Below are 17,829 nucleotides of genomic sequence, written 5' to 3'. Positions count from 1 at the left end.
CAGGCTTCAGATATTTGTGTGACACAAATTACATCACTATGCACTGATTATACTGATGACATCATTAAGCACCATTTATAAAGATATTTATAGGATATTCATGGCTCTTGTGCATTACACACTGATAATTTTATGTTTGAAATCAGTCAACAAAATACATTAGACTATTCATTGGCTGATGTACCCTAGAATTGATGCCTTTAGTTTGTGTGTGAACACAGCAGCTCAGCATTGATAGTTTACTTTCTGCACTGGAAATATTTGAAATGAATTGTCTGTCGCAGGCGATTTGCAAAGTTTCTCTTATGTACAATATGAGACTTGATTCCTGAATTTTCAATAAATTTTGCAGATGTCAGCATATACAGGTATTGGATCCGTTATGCAGATCCGTTATCCAGAAAGATCCAAATTATGGAAAGGGCCTCTCCCATAGATTCCATTTTATCTAAATAATCTAAATTTGTAAAAATGATTTCCTTTTTCTCTGTAATAATAAAACAGTACCTTGTACTTGACCCAAACTGAAATATTAGTAATTCTTATTGGAAGCAAAACCAGCCTATTGGGTTTATTTAATGCTTACATGATTTTATAGAAGCCTTAAGGGGGCAAATTCACTAAGATTCATAGTTGCGCCAGCGTCCGCTTCGCCGCACTTCGCTAGGCGTATTTTTGCCAGCGCTACGCAAATTAACTAAAATCAGAAGTTCGCTCAGGGGAAGCGTAAGGTTGCGAAGTTGCGCTAGCGTTAATTCGCCAAGCAAAGCGAAGTTACGCTAGCGATGCTTAATTTGCATACGGCGCCAAATTGAAGTTACAATGGAGGTATATGTAGCATCACTACACAAGCCTGGGAAACCTTCAAAACAGCAAATACAATTTTTATTTTGCCCTACACATGTGCCCACTGTATAGTTAAGGTGCCATGAGTTAGGAAATGTAGGGGGGAAGGAGGGTAGCCCCAAAAAATTTTTTCAATCTTTTTCAGCCTATCACCCATAAAAAAAAAAATGCCAGCGTTTTTTGGGACTTAGAAAATTTTTTAGCTTTTTTTTTTAAGCAATCCCTATCTACTCTATTGAACTTCGCCTGGTCTGAGGTGGTGACGGAAGTCTGGCGTAAAAGGTAGCGTTCAGAAAAATGTGCGCGTCAGTGAATTTGCGTAGTTACGTCCGTTGCGCAAATTCACCAGGCGTAAGGGAGCGAAGTAACACTAGCGAATTTATGCCAGTCTCCGTTAGTGAATCTGCGAATTAACTAAAATGCGCTACGCTAGCAAATTTACGCTAGCGAATTAACGCTAGCATTAGGCGCTTTGTCCTTTAGTGAATTTGCCCCACGGTATGAAGATCCAGATCTGTTATCCAGAAAACCCCAGGCCCCCGAAAATTCTGTATAACAGGTCCTATACCTGTGTTTAACCAGTGGCTGCCATGGATTTGAAATTCTTTCAGTTTTATCTGAATTGCACAGTTCACTAAGGATGATGAAAATAAGCCTTATTTACAGTTTTTTTTAATTATTTATTGAACAAGGAGTAATGAGTTAAGATGAAAATTTATATGAGGAGGGCACTTACAATACTCACATTCAGTTGCTCATAATAAATACAATTGAAGTTGCAAATTTCTGAATGGATTTAGAGGTGCTACCTGAGAATTCTTGAGTATGTCCATTAATAGGGAAGAACATTTCACTGTTTGCTTTGACTGTAGCAGTGTTTATTACATGGGAAACCAGCATCACGTTTTCTCTAAATGTGTATGAAAAAAGTCACATCTGTAGAAAACACTGCGTTTTCAACCCGACAGTCGGATAAATGTAGTTGTTACCTGCGATATCTCCTTCACTTCTGTTTTCTTTAAAACATCCGGCACGTCGCATGCGTTTAGTCGCATTGCGACGAGTCGGCTCCAATCACATCGTCAAGTCCTGCCCTGAAATATATAGATAGTCGGATGTAAACACATGAACTAAAGATTCCATCCAACTTATCTGATCCGACTTACATTCTAGCCTAGGGGCATCAGATTTTGCAGCATCCTACAAAAGCTTGTGCTGTTGCGTGATGTTGTGGGGCGTAGCGTGGTGTTGCATGAAGGATCAGATAAAATCTGACCCACAAAATCTGATGGAAAAACGATTGTGTAGTTCTACCCTAAGGGTAGAACTACACAGACGATTTCCCTGCGATTGTGCCGGATTCAACGTGACAAAACGCAGGCGTCAAGTCAGATGTGACGGAAAACAAGGTAAGAAATACAAATGTCGGATGGTGTCGAAGAGTTCATCTGATGCGACATGCGTCGGACGAACGCTGTGACGCCATCCAACGTTGCTGTAACTTACCTTGTTTTCCGTCGCATCCCACTTGACGTCTGCATTTTGGCGGAGCACGTCAGATTCCGCACAATCACAGGGAAATCGTCCGTGTAGTTTTACGCTTAAGCCTCCACTTATGGGGGAAGGAATTTACATAATTTATTGATTTTAACAGATCCCGTTAGATGTTATCAGAAACCACAATCAAAAATGCCCACATTGTATTTCATATAGAAACATGTTTTAAAAACATTTAAATTAAATAACATATGACATGCACTACTACACACATAATTCATATGATAACTTGCCCATGGGGATTGTCATATGTTTGTATGTTTATTAAAGGAATGTGTTCTTGATGTATGATGTATTAAAAGTTTATTATTTTTAAAAAAGTCCCAGTAAAAAAAAAAACAGGTAAAAAAAAAAAATCGTAATTTTTAGAGAAATCAAAAACTTGAAAAACGAAAAAGTTGTACAATTCTAATTGCTGCTTGATTTTGTTTAGACTTTTACCCCTCTATGTAATATAAGGCACCAAGTTTGCCCAGGAGCAGTGACCCAGGGCAACCAATAAGATGCTTGCATTTAAACAGATGACTAGTTAATTACTGTATATCTGCTGATTGGTTTCTGTGGATAATTGCCCACTGGGCAAACTTAGTACCTTTTATTACATTACCCCATTAGACATTTAAAAAAGTATGATTATTTAGATTAAATGGAGCCTATGGAAAATGGCCTTTCTGTAATTTGGAGCTTTCTGCATAACGGATTTCTGGATATAGAATCCCATACCTGTTTATATGGGAAAAATAAGTATTGAACACATAAAATTTTTTCTCAATAAATATATTTCTAATGGGGCTATTGACATGAAATTTACACCAGGTTTTGGTAATAACCAAGTAATGCACACATACAAAGAACTCAAAACAAATAAGTCTATAAATTAAATTATGTGTAATAAAGTGGAATGAAAGAGAGAATTGGATTTTCGAATGATTTTTTTGGCTACTTCGACCATCAGATTGGCTACTTCAACCTCGACGACTTCGAATCAAACGTTTCGAACTAAAAATTGTTTGACTATTTGACCATTCGATAGCTGAAGTACTGTCTCTGTAAAAAAAACTTTGACCCCCTAGTTCGCCACCTAAAACCTACCGAGGTGCCATGTTAGCCTATGGGGAAGGTCCCCATAGGCTTTGTAACAATTTTTAGGTCGAAGAAAAATCGTTCGTTTGATGGATTAAAATCCTTCGAATCGAACGATTGAACTTTTTGCGGTAAATCCTTCGACTTCGATATTCGAAGTCGAAGGATTTACATTCGGCAGTCGAATATCGAGGGTAAATTAACCCTCGATATTCAATCCTTTGTAAATCTGCCCCTAAATATTGAACACATGAAGAAAAGGAGGTGCCATGGAAAGCCAAGAAACCTGCTGAAATTTGTCTCAAAGCATCCTGTGCAAATTAATTTTTTGCACTTAGAGTACTGTCTATCTTAAAGTAAATGATTGTGAATTTCATATATGATTTTTGACAATTAAAGTGCTAGATAAACCTTATTCATGTTTCTTCCTGGCAGTAACCACAGGGCATTTCCTACACTGATTTGACCAATAACCCTTTTAAACTTGATTGTGCATTTCATTTATTTCTTACTTCTGTAGTGTTGTGTGCAGAGCCGAGCATGACTGATTGTACAGCTAACCTTAAAGGGCATGTAAAGTCTAAAATAGAATAAGGCTAGAAATGCTGTATTTTGTATACTAAATATAAACATGAACTTACTGCACCACAAGCCTAATCAAACAAATAATTTATGCTTTCAAAGTTGGCTACAGGGGGTCACCATCTTGTAACTTTGTTAAACATCTTTGCAAGACACATGCTGTGCACATGCTCAGTGTGGTCTGGGCTGCTTAGGGATCGTCATAAACAAAGCTGCTTGAGTTCTGCATGGCTGGGAAGTAAGGCGGGGGCTCCCCCTGCTGTTCATAAGTATGATTGTTTCCCTGCTCAGCAGTTAGGGACCATCTGACAATTCCTATCCACAGCAGTAAATGAAGGGAGAATTTCACTGCATACAGTCAGGTTTCTTATAAAAACGGTACACATTTTTTAATTAAAGTATATTGGAGATAGGCTTCTTTTTCATTAAAGAAAGTAAAAATTTTTTTTGACTTCACATGCCCTTTAAGTGCAGGGAAACAAGGCTTGCTCACAATCTAGCACAATATATCAGACAGGTTATTGTATAATTACTTTTGAACATGTTTACGTGTGTTACATTGAAGAGCAAATGAAACCTTAAAGCAAAGAGCAAATGAAACCTTAAAGCAAAAATCGAATTTAGAATTGTCTGGAGTACAGCAAAGCCCATTATTAAAATTGTCATAAAAAAGTTTAGTGTGTTACCTTTTTTTTCCATGTAGGGATTGCAATTCTGATGTATGTTGTCATGCAAATAAATGAATATACTGTGCGTCCTGAAGGCTTTAACATTGTCTTTGGCAGACATATTTGGGCTGGAGGAGATCCCTTATATAAAGAAAGCATTATTTCACATTGTTTGGTATTAACACCGTTGCATATACTCTGTATAATTTGAGTGAATCCTGCTCATCCCCATTTTAAACACACACAATATGAAAATAAAATTGTTTTATTGAAACATATTTACATGTGATATTTACCTCCCCGGCTTTATTTACACTTCTGCATATTCACAGTATATACGCACTTCAGATTTTTTTACACTTTGCAGAGATCTGACGCTCTCACTTCTTGATCTCAAACCGGATCGGTTAAACAGCCTCTGTGAGAAGGATCGGCACATAAAGAAATATATTATAGGATCCAAACACACGTTGCAGGCTGAGAGAAAGAGAGTGAATTCCTTGCAGTAAAGTAAAACGGTGTATACTCCCTTATCCAGAATTTTGTTCAAGCCACTGAAGATAAAGGGCAATCCACACAAGTGATAGGGCAGAAAGCAAATAAAAAACACGGCCACTACTACCCGAATGCTTTGGTTGTGCCTCCGAGTCCGGCTTGAACAACTGACAAAGGGCTTGCTGGATTTTTGGATGTGTCTGGATATTGAAATGTAACATACAATTAAAACTATCGTCACAATGAAAAATAGGCAAGTATCAATATAAGCCACTGCTTCATGCCACTTGGCCCCAAAAGAACTTTTTAGGTATATGCAGTCATCAATGTTGTCTGTGGTTGGTTGTTCATTCGTGAATATGACATTGGGAATGGCCATTAAGGACATCACCAACCAAACCATCAAAGACACGACCTTTGTAAACTTAATGCTGTACATTTTGGAACTCCCAAACGGTTTTACCACTTTGAGGTATCGGTCAGTACTGATAAGTCCAAGGAATATAATGCTGATGTACATGCTTGTGTAGAACAAAATGCTGCTGTATCGGCAGTGGTAGACATTGAAATTCCAGGGTCCAATTCCAGAGGTTTGTATCATCTTAAATGGAAATGAGACTGTCATTAAAAGATCAGCTACCACAATATTCTTTAGATAGACAATAAAACTGGTTTTGTTCCTGATGTGGAAAAAAATCCATACAGCAAGGCCGTTCAACATGACGCTTCCCAGAAATATCACAAGGTATAACACGGGAAAGATGATTGTCATAAGTTCACTGAAAGCTGTAGAGTTTCCTCTCGGCCTTGTTAGGTTCATGTGATGTTCATCTGGCTTTTCCTCTGCAAAAAATGTAATAAGAATTTATCACATTGCTGGTTTTTACTGCTGAGAATATTTAATATGGAACGTTTGACGCTTACACTGAACTGCACTGAAATTATAAATTGAATGTCCCACCCTGCTTTATTGTCCCTTAGTTTCACACCTAATAGATACCGATCTGTTTGTTGCAATACACACCCAAATACATTTTACTTTATTAGTTTAAAGGTCTACTACATATGTTCAGTTTACTTTTCCTGTGCTGTATTATTTTCATAAATGCCATGCCAATAAAGCCTGTTTACATGCTTGAACTGGTTACATGAACCAATGGAGCTTTCTGAAACTGAGCTGCTTCCAAACCAGTAATATCGGCATGACTTTTAAAAGGGATTGTTTGCCTTTAAATTTAGGTTTAGTACGTTATAGAATAGCTTATTTTTAATTTAATTTTTTATTCTACTTATTTTTTTTCATTATTTTTTTACTTTTTTTATTTTTATTACTTATCTTTCTATTTAGGCCCTCTCATATTCATCTTCCTTAAAACCATTGCCTGGTTACTATGGTAAATCGGACACTAGCAACCATTGCTGAATTGCCAATTTGGGGAGCTGCTAAACAAAAAGCTAAATACATAAAAAACTATAAAAAAATGAAGACCAATTGCTTATAGAAGCAATCTCATTGCTTGTGTCTTATACATCGTAGCACTCAGAGAGTGGTTTGAATGACAGATGGGAATATGAATAGCAGAAGGCCTGCATAGAAAGAAAAGTAATAAATGTAACAATGGCAATACAATTTTAGCCTCACAGAGCAATAATTTTTGACTGTTGGGGTCAGTGACCCCCATTTAAAAGCTGGTCAGAATCAGAAGAGAAACTATACAAAATAAATAATGAAAGTGAATTGCAAAGTTGCTTGGTATAGGGAAGTGAATTGAGTTAATATCTAGACTCGAGCAACTATAAATCCACATCAACGAACTATCCCTGTAAGAAATGCTTTTTTGACTATAGCAATCAAATGAAGTTAAATGGAATATGTTTAATAGTATGTCTGGTTACCATCTCTAGCTAAACCATAGATACTGTAAGTCCATTCTTGCCCCATCATTCTAACAGTTTCAGTAGAGAAATGTACATGCAAGGCTCTGTCCACAAAGAGGAAACCTTAGATGGGGGCTTACCCAATTGCTTGTTAAGACATTTTATAGTGATTTTCCCATGGGGGATGGTAACTAATTGGCTACAACCTATTAAATCATATTATTTTCTTCTAAAACACAATAGGACAGATTTACTAAAGGGCAAATTGTCACCAGCGACCACTTAGCACACTTCACACCATTTCGCCAGGCACAAATTTATTACCACTACGCTAATTCACTAAAAAGAAAAGTGGTGTCCTGGGCACCAAACGCTTGCAAATTTTTGCTAGCGATACTTCTTCAGAGCAAGCATTTCATAGTGAAGATTTGCTAGCGTTTGTTTATGCCTAGCGAAAAGTCGCTAGTGATCTTACGCTTAGGTCAATAGAGATGTTGGTGCAAATGCTTGAAGTGGCCACTTTTTATTACAAATGTCCAAGGAACCTTAATAAAGACAAAAGAGATGAGATAATGTCCTAGACATGAGCCCACTGTAAAATGAATGTTCCATGGCCCTCAAATGTCTGGGGAAAATGTTAACCCAAAAAAATTCAAGTTAGGACTTTTGCATGCAAAAGGAAAAGTCGCCAGCGTTTTTATAAACTTTAATGCATTTTCGGCAGACAGGATATGATGTAAGTGACAGAAGATTGAGGAAGCTCTAGCTTCATTTTGCAGTTTGCCTGGTCTAAGGTGGCAAAGTCAACTCTGGCGAAAGAGGTAATGTAAAGTAAAATCCGCACTTTAGTGAATTTGCGGAGCAACGACTATTTGCCTGAGCGAAAAGTCATCTGGCGATCGCGAACGCTAGCGACGGTCTCTTTCCCTAGCGAATTGTCATCTACGCTTGTTAGTGAATTTGCAATGTCCCTGCAGATGTGATTTCTGGCGAAAAGTTGCTAGTGTTAGCCACTTCGCCCTTTAGTAAATCTGCCCCAATGTGTTGTGTGTTGTGTATACATACACACACACACACACTGACCAAGCATTCTGCAGTTTTATGTCAATAAATACTCAATACGATTAATCTCATGCCTTAGTGTAGTTATAAAAAGTGCTTATAATCAGCATCAAACATTGATATTTGTCTATGGGAAAGACAATACCAGTATAATGATTCTACATTCTCTGTTAAGAACCAGCAGTAGATGATACACCAGGTGCAACATGGCTGTGTTCTAGACTCTATGGGAAAAATTACCAAGACTACAGCAGTAATAGGCTTTTTAGTGCAACTTTTGTTTTTAGTTCTAGTTATACTATGCTGACTTTGAGATACAATTGCCCAGCACCCAGGATTATTTGCGATGTTGTTTGATACAGTATTTCCCCGCTAGACAGGAAATATTGCAGCATTTGTCTAGTTATGGCAGGCCTCAAGTTTATTTCATTTCAAAAGGTAGTTACCATAATATCTGGTCAGATGAAGAAATAACTCCTACTGTCTGGATTTTGAAATTCACGGTATTGTGTCTATAAAGGTTTAAATTTTCCAGGTTATGATCTATGTAGTAGTAAACCCTTCATAAATGGTTAAGGAGCACTCCAAATATTTTTACTCTCTATTCTAACTGGAGGTGGTGCAACTCCCAAATGCCTGGTCACGTTACTCCAGAAAGAAGGGGGAAAAGCTTTTTGGTGTGTGTTGGGCCCCTTCTTTCTATAATTATTTAACATACATAGTAACATTGTAAGTTAGGTTGAAAAAATACATACATCCATTAAAGTGGACCTGTCACCCAGACACAAAAATCTGTATAATAAAAGTCCTTTTCAAATTAAACATGAAATCAAATTTCTATTTTTTAATAAAGCATTCATAGCTTTTGTAAGCTCATTTAAAAATCTCAGCTGTCAATCAAATATTGAATTCCCAGACTGAAGGAAACAAGATTCAAATAATTTATATAGTGTAATTAAAGTTCATTTTGCCTGACTAATGTGATAAAATAGGATTTTGAATAATTTTTTTGGGTGACTGCAGGGGTGCTTTGCCAATGAGGCGAGTTGAGGCTGTCGCCTCAGGCGGCAGCGTCCCACTAGGTACCAGGGGCAGCAAAAATGCTGCTCCTGGTACTTTAAGAGCGAATTTCCGGGGGCGGCGGAGTGGCCAGGATCGCCCCTGGGTGACTGGTCCGCTTTAAGTCTATATCTAACCTGCCTAACTGCTAGTTGATCCAGAGGAAGGAAAAAAAAACCATTTGAAGCCCAATTGAAGGGGAAAAAATTAATTCCTGACTCCATGTTGGCAATCAGACCAGTTCCTGGATCAACTTGAAGTATGAGCTATCTTCCATAGCCCCGTATTCCCTCACTTGCTAAAAAAACATCTAACCCCTTCTTAAAGCTATCTGATGTATCAGGCTGTACAACTGATTCAGGGAGAGAATTCCACATCTTCACAGCTCTCAGTGTAAAAAAAACCCTTCTGAATAATGACATGGGATACATAACGGGATTATTATATGATCCCGTTATGTATTTTTACAAAGTTATCATTTCACCCCTTAACCGCCTCTTCTCCAGCATGAACATCCCCAACTTAGCTAAGGTTTTCCATACCTTCTCTGGACCATCTCTAATTAAATAATTTCCTGTTTGAGTGATGGAGACCAAAACGGTACAGCATATTCTAGATTGGGCCTTACCAATGCTCTATACAGTGGAAAAATGATCCCCTCCTCCCGTGAATCAATGCCCCTTTTAATACAGCTCAAGACCTTACTTGCCCTTGATGCTGCTGACTGGCATTGCTTGCTACAGCCAAGTTTATCATCTACAAGGACTCCAAGGTCCTTTTCCATAATGTATGTGTCTAAAGCAGTCCCATTAAGGGTATAAGTGGCTTGGATATTTTTACATCCCAGGTGCATAAAATTTACATTTATCAACATTGAATCTCATTTGCCACTTAGCTGCCCAGATTGCCAGTTTGTCAAGATCCTGTTGCAAGGATGCCACATCCTGGATGGAATTAATTGAGCTGGATAGTTTTTTGTCATCTGCAAACACTGATACATTACTTACAATGCCCTCCCCTAAGTCATGTAGTAGTAAGTCAAAAGCAACTAGACTTTTTACCACACCTCCAAGCAACTACTTAAGTTCAGTAGTGTTAAGTGACAAAAAAAAGGTTCATGATTTTTTCTCGATAATAAGTTGATTTAAAAAAAAAACTCAGTTGTAGATAAAAGGCAAAAACAAAGGCTGCTCCTATTCTGCTTCACTGCCTGGGCCCAGAATCATTCTCTCCGCTCAGATGAAGACAGGCGCGGTGGATTTTGGAGTGAAATGTTAAATCTCGGCTCAATTATCCAATCTATCTGCTTGCACCGAGAGGAGGTAATGGTTCCGGGTGCAGAAAGCACAGCAGAATAGCAGCTTCAGATTTTTTCCCAGGCCAAGATCCGTGTAGTATGGCCTTAGCATAGGGAAATGCCAGACAAAACAATCCAGAATTCTTTGTCACCTAAGCAATTTCCAGCTATTAACTTTAACTATAATCCAGTCACCATCAGAGAAGACAAGTTGTATGTAAGTGGGAATGCAATTAACATAATCAATCACCATAGTGCCACACAGCCCAATGATACTGGTGTTAATTGTTCCACCAATTCCAGATGTTTAAGACTGGCCACTAACAGACAAGAAAGAATGGCCAGTAAATTTGGGTATTAAAGTAACCATGTGAAATTGGGGCTCACACCTTGCATCTTACATCTGTGTTCCACAGTAAAAAAATCATAAGGCCAAGAATATCATGCAGAAGGACCAAGAACAACCGATGAAGGAACATGTTAGGCATATCCACTTCACGATTGATATTGTAATATTGAAAGATATCTAAGCAATACAGAGTTTGGCATTATCATTTCTGTAGAATTGCTGAATTAACAGAGAACTTCACCAACACAGAAAAGGAAAGGAAATGAACATGTTCACCACTTTACTGTCATGAACCAGCATGGTCAAAAGAACAAAAAAACGAACCAAAAAGTTGATCACAAAACACTCCAGAACAATTAAAATAAGTAGATGAACTCTTAGCCAAGGAATTCAACTTTGCTGTTGAATCCCAACATGTCCCAGTGGTACACTTCATCAAACTCACACAATTTCCCATCCTTAGTTAAAACATAATGAAGGTGAAGGCTGAAAAACAAAGTCTTAGCTACTCGGATTCTGCACCTCTTCCCAACCTTCCCAACCTACCCAACTTACCTTAGCAAGGACCCAAGCATGACCATTCTTCTGACAGATAAAAGGAGGCCCAATTTTACTCACTTTGATATTCTTATAGTCTTTAGTCTGCTCTTTCATTTTTTCCTCATGTGTTTCATCTTATTTTTCCAGTTCCCTGACACTTTCTCATTTCACTCTTTTCTCAATATCAATACTACCTTTCTATTTTTTACCTCTATCTCCTTTTCTTATTTGTACATTTGTTGAGGAGGCACTTTATAGTTGACGTTTCTAACCTAAAAGGCCACACTGTAAGTAAAACTAGCTATAGCAAACAGGGTTTCAGTTAGTAATGTAGTAATGTAAAAGCTGGGTCAGCAGCCTGTATGACTCTGGAAATTTGTGTCTGAGGCTCTGACTTGTGCAACATATTTATCATTTCAGTGCATATATCTCAATAGGTCAGACTGAAGAGCCTGGTGAAGGAGGAAGGATCAAGCAGAAGAAGGCAAGTTTATTGGATACTCTGGGGTGTGGGCAAAGGACAGCATCTTAATCAAGCACTTGTTTTCTGCCTGCCTTTTACTATTTTTCCTGTTTGTCCCTTTGTTAACACATCTTTTCATGCTAGATAGCCTTGTTTCCCATGCCCTCTGTCACTCTGTAGAACATTTGCTTTACTCATTTTGCACTAACATTTCCTTCTCATCATATTTCCTTCTTTCGTTTACTGACTCTGTCTCCTATGTTTCCACAGTGGTAGGTTATCCCATACACATCTCACATGGCACACACAATTTAGTTTGGCCAAATCCAATAAATCCATTTGGAAATCATTACTATTATTAATATTTTTTACCAACACCACAGCAATTTCAACAATTCTGTAAAGTAAGCTGTTTTATTGCCCCGACAATTTCCAGCTCAGTGGCTAACAAACACTTGGAATTGCCCTTTATTCAATTCAAGGGCAATAACCTAGTAATGTAATGTATTAACTTGGGGGTGCATTCACAGGTCAGACAAAGTCATTCATTAAATGGTGAGCAATCCAGAGAATTTTGCTGCATGTCAACTTAGAAATCACTAAGTTGACACAGATCACACAAATTTTGTTCTCCGTATATGTACGTTGTCTGTTTTTTCTCCTGCCTCTCCATATAGTCATCTTCCATTCTGTGAACCTGAATTATGAAATGGCCTAACCTATTTGAACTTGAGATACATTACAGCCTGCACTTATCTCTGCAAGCCTTTACTTGAAGTTAAAGTCTAAGTTTTAGTGTTCATTTGTGGGTGGTGTTCATATAGTAGGTATTTAATCTATAGCTGCAAATGCGACCCATTGAGCTATAGTTTTTGTCGTAGTCCCATCTATAGATTATACCTTTTAAGAAATAAAAAAAGATTCATCTGTAGATGTGACTGTGAGAACTATTTACATTATTTCTACCCCATTCCATAGATTTCCATGGTACAGTATGTACTGTAGTTTAAGGAGAGGGATACCATTTAAAAATGCTTTTATTTAGAAGCCTCCCTGCATAGGCTTCTCATTGTGCTGGCTGTAAAGGGAAGGAGGCTTTTGCGAACATTCGCTGTGTATGTAATAAAATGTTGCCATTGCAAAGCGTTTTTATGCAATGAAATATTTAACAAAACTCCAGAGCAGGTGTTAACTCTAACCTTTGCTTAGCGATGTAATATTTGCCTGCGAGTGATTTTACAATGCCACATTCGCAGTTTAAATAAAACTTGCGATTTTGAATTACATTCCCCCTAATGTGATTATTATTTTATTGTTTCTGAGGGTATTGCATTCCTTTGAAATTATGTGTTGTTAATGACTATGTTCGCTTCTGTAGTTATTCCTTTATGTCTGCCACCCAATTGATAGCATTCATATAGCACATTAGACTCAGAAAAGGCAAATGCATTATTCCATGCAAAGTAATTCTCTCAGATCTATGATCAAATACAAACTGAAATAATATATGAAAGCAGGAAGTGTTTAAGGGCAAGTGGATTAACATTAACAAGTGGATTAATATTTGATTTAAGGAAGTTGGTGCACAGAAGGAACAGCTACATTTCAAGTCATTCAGGCTGTCGTAATCTTTCATTCAGATGAAATAGTTCTGGTCATGTTGCAACCCATATGGGTGTTTCTGTGTTAGACTAATAGGGAGTGTAGGTGGCACATTTGCTAGTTAGCAAATTAAATGTGAAAATGGCTGGATTTCATTGCAATGCCTACATGGGAAAAACTGAACTGAAATCATATATACAGTGGAGTAACTAGATGTCACTGGGCCCCACAGCAAATTTAATTTAGGGCCCCAAAATATTGATAGGGTGACCTTTTCTACTAAAATAAGTTAATATTGCTCATTCTTTAAGACCTCACAGGGCCCCTTACACTCCTGAGCACCCCCCCCTGTATCAACAGGGTCAGCTTCCTCTGTGGTTTACACCCCTGCATATATAGTGATACAGTGGGGCTCATTTATCAGCACTGGGCATATTTGCCCATGGGCAGTTACCCATATCAACCAATCAGAGATTAGCTTTTTAAAGCCAGCTGCAAGTAGAACAATGAATTGGTTGCCATGGGTTATTGCCCATTGGCAAATTTGCCCAGTGTTGATAAATAACCCTATTCCTTCATCTCAATTCCACTGATTAATCTTTATTAGAAAAAGTTATGTACTAGCATGTTTTGAAGTTTAACGTTTGTTAGCTTTTAGTCAAGTATTATAGTGAACATAATAAAGGGCAACATTTATTTACAGAGTTTTATCAATGCCAGTTTATAATCTGTTCCCAGTTCTACTAAACAGAGAAATGTATACTAAATTGCGTGATTTACCTGGTGATTTCACCTGCAGGGCTAACTCCATGTCTCTTGTCTGCAGTTCCTGCTTGAGCATGCAGAACTAAGAACTTTCTTGAACTCTGTCTATATTTTTCAGCCCTGGAAAATATATATAAATAAGAAGAAGAAAAATAAGCCATTACATGCTTGAAGTTCAGTCATTTTTAGCTATCATCATTCATCCCAGGCATATTATTCCTTTGCCCATTGACAGTGATTATGGACCCAAGAGCTGTTGCAAGTTTTGTTAATGGTAATAGCGGAATATCAATCTGCTGTTATGGTATTGTTTTATTTCAGTTAAATACTATTAGTGTCTGTTTGGGGATTATTTCCCCCATCCTGCTTTTTCATTAGGTTTTGTCTTGACCACAAAAAAAAAATGCAAAAATATCAATTTGATTTCTTAAGCAGTAGACACTGTCTGTACCACAAGAACATAAAAAACATACAGCAATTGAAATTATCAAAAGAAAAACATAAAAATGATTAATTAATTGATATTATGGAGAATCCTTGCAGTGTTTTTCCTTTAACAATTGCTTTGGATCACATTATGTAAATGTTTTTCTGCCTTTTTCTTTTCTGAAACTAGTGATAAAAATGTGTTGGGACTTTCTAAAGCTGACCATACAGGGTCAAGGGTTATTATAAGCTTTAAGTTCTACACACACATATGTGGTTGCTTAAAATTGCATTGTTCTGACCACAGGGGCATGCACATTTCTCGGTCAGTTGAATTCAGATTTGTCTTATACATTTTGATGTGATCATACCATAAGGAGACCTACGAGGATGGGGGGGGGAGGGGCTGTAAATACACAAGATACCATAACCTTGAATTAAAGTTGATCAGATTTTATTAAAAATAAAACTGGTGCATGTGTAGCAATGACTAGTAGTAAACTAACCTCCATATGTGATGAAAGGCACTAAGTCTGCCCTGGAGCAGTAACCCATAGCAGCCAATAAAATATTTGCTTTTTAAAGAGCAGCTACCTCCTGATTGGTTGCTACAGGTTACTATACCCATGCAAACGTAGTGCCTTTATTACATAACACTCTGCATCTACAGATTAGAGCAGACAATGCAGTTAAATGCCATGTTGTAAAAAAACAGGAATGACAAGGAAGCAGCTTTAAAGCAATTGAAAATTAAGATTTGCATCTGACCCATCAAGATTGATTAGCCAATTAACTGGGTGGTGTTGTGGTGTTATATAATACATTGATCAACGATACTCCTGATTGTGACAAATGTTAAAAAGTACCATGGCCAAACAGAAACTTGGGGTTTGCAAGGGGCCCTGCAATGGGAACCTTTGTGTCACCCCATAACCATTCGTGATTACCGGCATTTCTCGCTGTCATCTAGTAGCAACAATCATAACAGCTATAGTACCTGTACTAAAAGATTATCATATGCACCCAAAAGTTCTCTCCAAATTAATATTATCTTTTCAAAAAAGTTTGCATTCATGTTTCTTCTAATTACTGGGCACAGTTTTATCTTCTACCTATGGGATTTTGTTTCCAATTGTAATAGTCAAGTGTTTCATTTTATAAGGGTTGTTTGTCTTGAAAAAATGCCCCGAGACCTGCTTTTACATGGCATTTCATGGTAGCAGCGATTGAAAACTTGTAGACTCAAAGGAACCAGAAAGTCTGGGTTCTCGATGTCTTCTATTGTACTGTTTTCAATGAGAAATGTGTAAGCAAGGATGAGAGTACACAGTGGACATTGTCAGCATTCTGCAATGGAATAGAGCAGGGGTAGCAGTGAGCAGCATTAGCACAACCTCTATGGCAATTACAAAATATTAATAGAATTTTGAAAATCAACACTTACCTTCACCTTTTGCATGGAGTCTCTCAGTGGTGATGTACCGATCATAGAAATAGCCTTTATGCTCTTGTAAGTTTTAAAACAGCATTGTGTATCGAGTGAAGCACATGTCTTACCTCTGTTGTTTGCAAGTAACGTGCCATTTGTGATTTCAGCAGGTTTAAAGCGACAGGTTTCAACATGAAGCCGGCAGGGTATGTTTAAATTAAGTACTCGCCTACAAGACTCGTCTCATGTATTTGAAAGATAATAGCTGGTTTAAACTACCACTACAGGATAATTACATTGTTGTCAGAGACATATAGTCGTTACTGAAGATTAAATCAAATATTATAAACAGCTCTACAGTTTGACAGCAATTTGCAGCGGAAGGCTGGTAATAGAGGCATTTTTTTTAAATACTATCCACTGCTACATGGTTGTTGTGCTTGTATTAAAACTAGTAGAGGTACAATATTTCTCATTCCTGCTTATCACTTTAAGAGGCAGAAAGGAATTAGGTACGGTGAAATTAATTTGCAGAAATCAGTGTGAATGATGCATTGTGCAAAGTTCCCACTGGTTAGTTATTTTCTGCAACAAAACAGCTCACTTTTGAGACACCAGAAGATTATAAAGAACTGTACATCATTTGGAATATATATAGTACTTTACTGACACTATAAGCAGTATGTTGCTATACAGTCACCATATGGTATAGAAATGCATTTTACCATACCTTCAAGGGAGTACCGATAGTTCATTTCTTACATTTCCAAAAGAGATCTTTCTCAAAGCAAACAGCTTTTCGACTCTGATGCCTCGGATGAAAACCCTAATGAAATATATCTGCTGTTATTGCTATGTGAGAAGATGTAGAATTAAACCACTCTGGGCACCTGCTGGGTGAGTTTCAGCTATTTCATCCATAAAGAATCTAGATCTCCTATTAATGACAGTGACTCACTGGGAACTGTAAAGGAGACCTGCACATTATTATTCACGTCAAGTCTGAACATCTCCTGTTGAATTAAGCACTAATAGGTAAGCCAAAAGGCTTTACATCAGAACGATGGGTGGGTATGAGTATGGTAGTGTGCTTGGAACTGAAAGTGGAAAGTCCTTGTCTTTTATTTTATATGTAATACATTTCTTTTCAGGGACATCAATATATGTTGGTTTAATTTTTAGTAGAATTATTGGTTTTGAAAAGTCATCTGAAGTTTCAGTCTATTGTAAATTTTAACTTTTTTTCTAGAAAGAAACCAGAAATTGATTCTAGAAAGAAACATTTTGGAATATATACACTTTATTATACTAAAAAAATCGAGTCAGTGCAATACCCTTTATTGACTATCTGATCTTTAGATGACCACCAACCTGAATAATATACTTCCTGTGATTGAGAAATAATTGGGCAATCATTTATCTGGCAACCTATAAATAAAACAACCTGAGTAAAGTAATTACTAGAGAGGTCAGATCAGGGTTGAGCTGTTGAGAACTGAGAAGTTAAATGGGCAGTAGACATGAATGGCACATAGTTAGTGAAATAGATCACTGAGCAAATTTGTACCTGGGCAGAAACCCATAGCAACCAATCAGTGATTAGCTTTTTGAAGCCAGCCTCAGGGAGAACAATGTAGGTGAACATCTGATTGGTGTCATGGGTTACTGTCCAGGTGCACATTTGCCATTGTCTGTAAAAGTGGCAAGAGTTTTGTGTATATTAATGAA

The 17,829-nt window shown here is 37.4% G+C and overlaps 1 protein-coding gene across 2 annotated transcripts; it reads right to left on the bottom strand.

The window, feature by feature from the left end:
* Positions 1-4,985: 4,985 nt before the first annotated feature.
* On the bottom strand, positions 4,986-17,079 carry gpr87.S (G protein-coupled receptor 87 S homeolog). Of its 2 annotated transcripts, none has more exons than XM_041564943.1 (3): positions 16,832-17,079; positions 14,262-14,366; positions 4,986-6,074 (listed from the first exon to the last, which is right to left on the bottom strand). In XM_041564943.1, exons 2-3 carry the CDS (start codon positions 14,320-14,322, stop codon positions 5,047-5,049), a joined length of 1,089 nt encoding a protein of 362 aa, XP_041420877.1. In that variant the 5' UTR covers positions 14,323-14,366; positions 16,832-17,079; the 3' UTR covers positions 4,986-5,046. The 2 variants fall into 2 exon arrangements, with proteins under 2 accessions (XP_041420877.1, XP_018121254.1); XM_018265765.2 differs by lacking the exon at positions 16,832-17,079 and adding an exon at positions 16,117-16,822.
* Between the last annotated feature and the right edge of the window lie 750 nt (positions 17,080-17,829).

This window comes from Xenopus laevis, chromosome 5S, assembly GCF_017654675.1.
Source record: "Xenopus laevis strain J_2021 chromosome 5S, Xenopus_laevis_v10.1, whole genome shotgun sequence".
Lineage (NCBI taxonomy): Eukaryota > Metazoa > Chordata > Amphibia > Anura > Pipidae > Xenopus > Xenopus laevis.
Note: the sequence above shows the minus strand (reverse complement) of the source record. Positions and strands in the feature narration are given on the sequence as shown.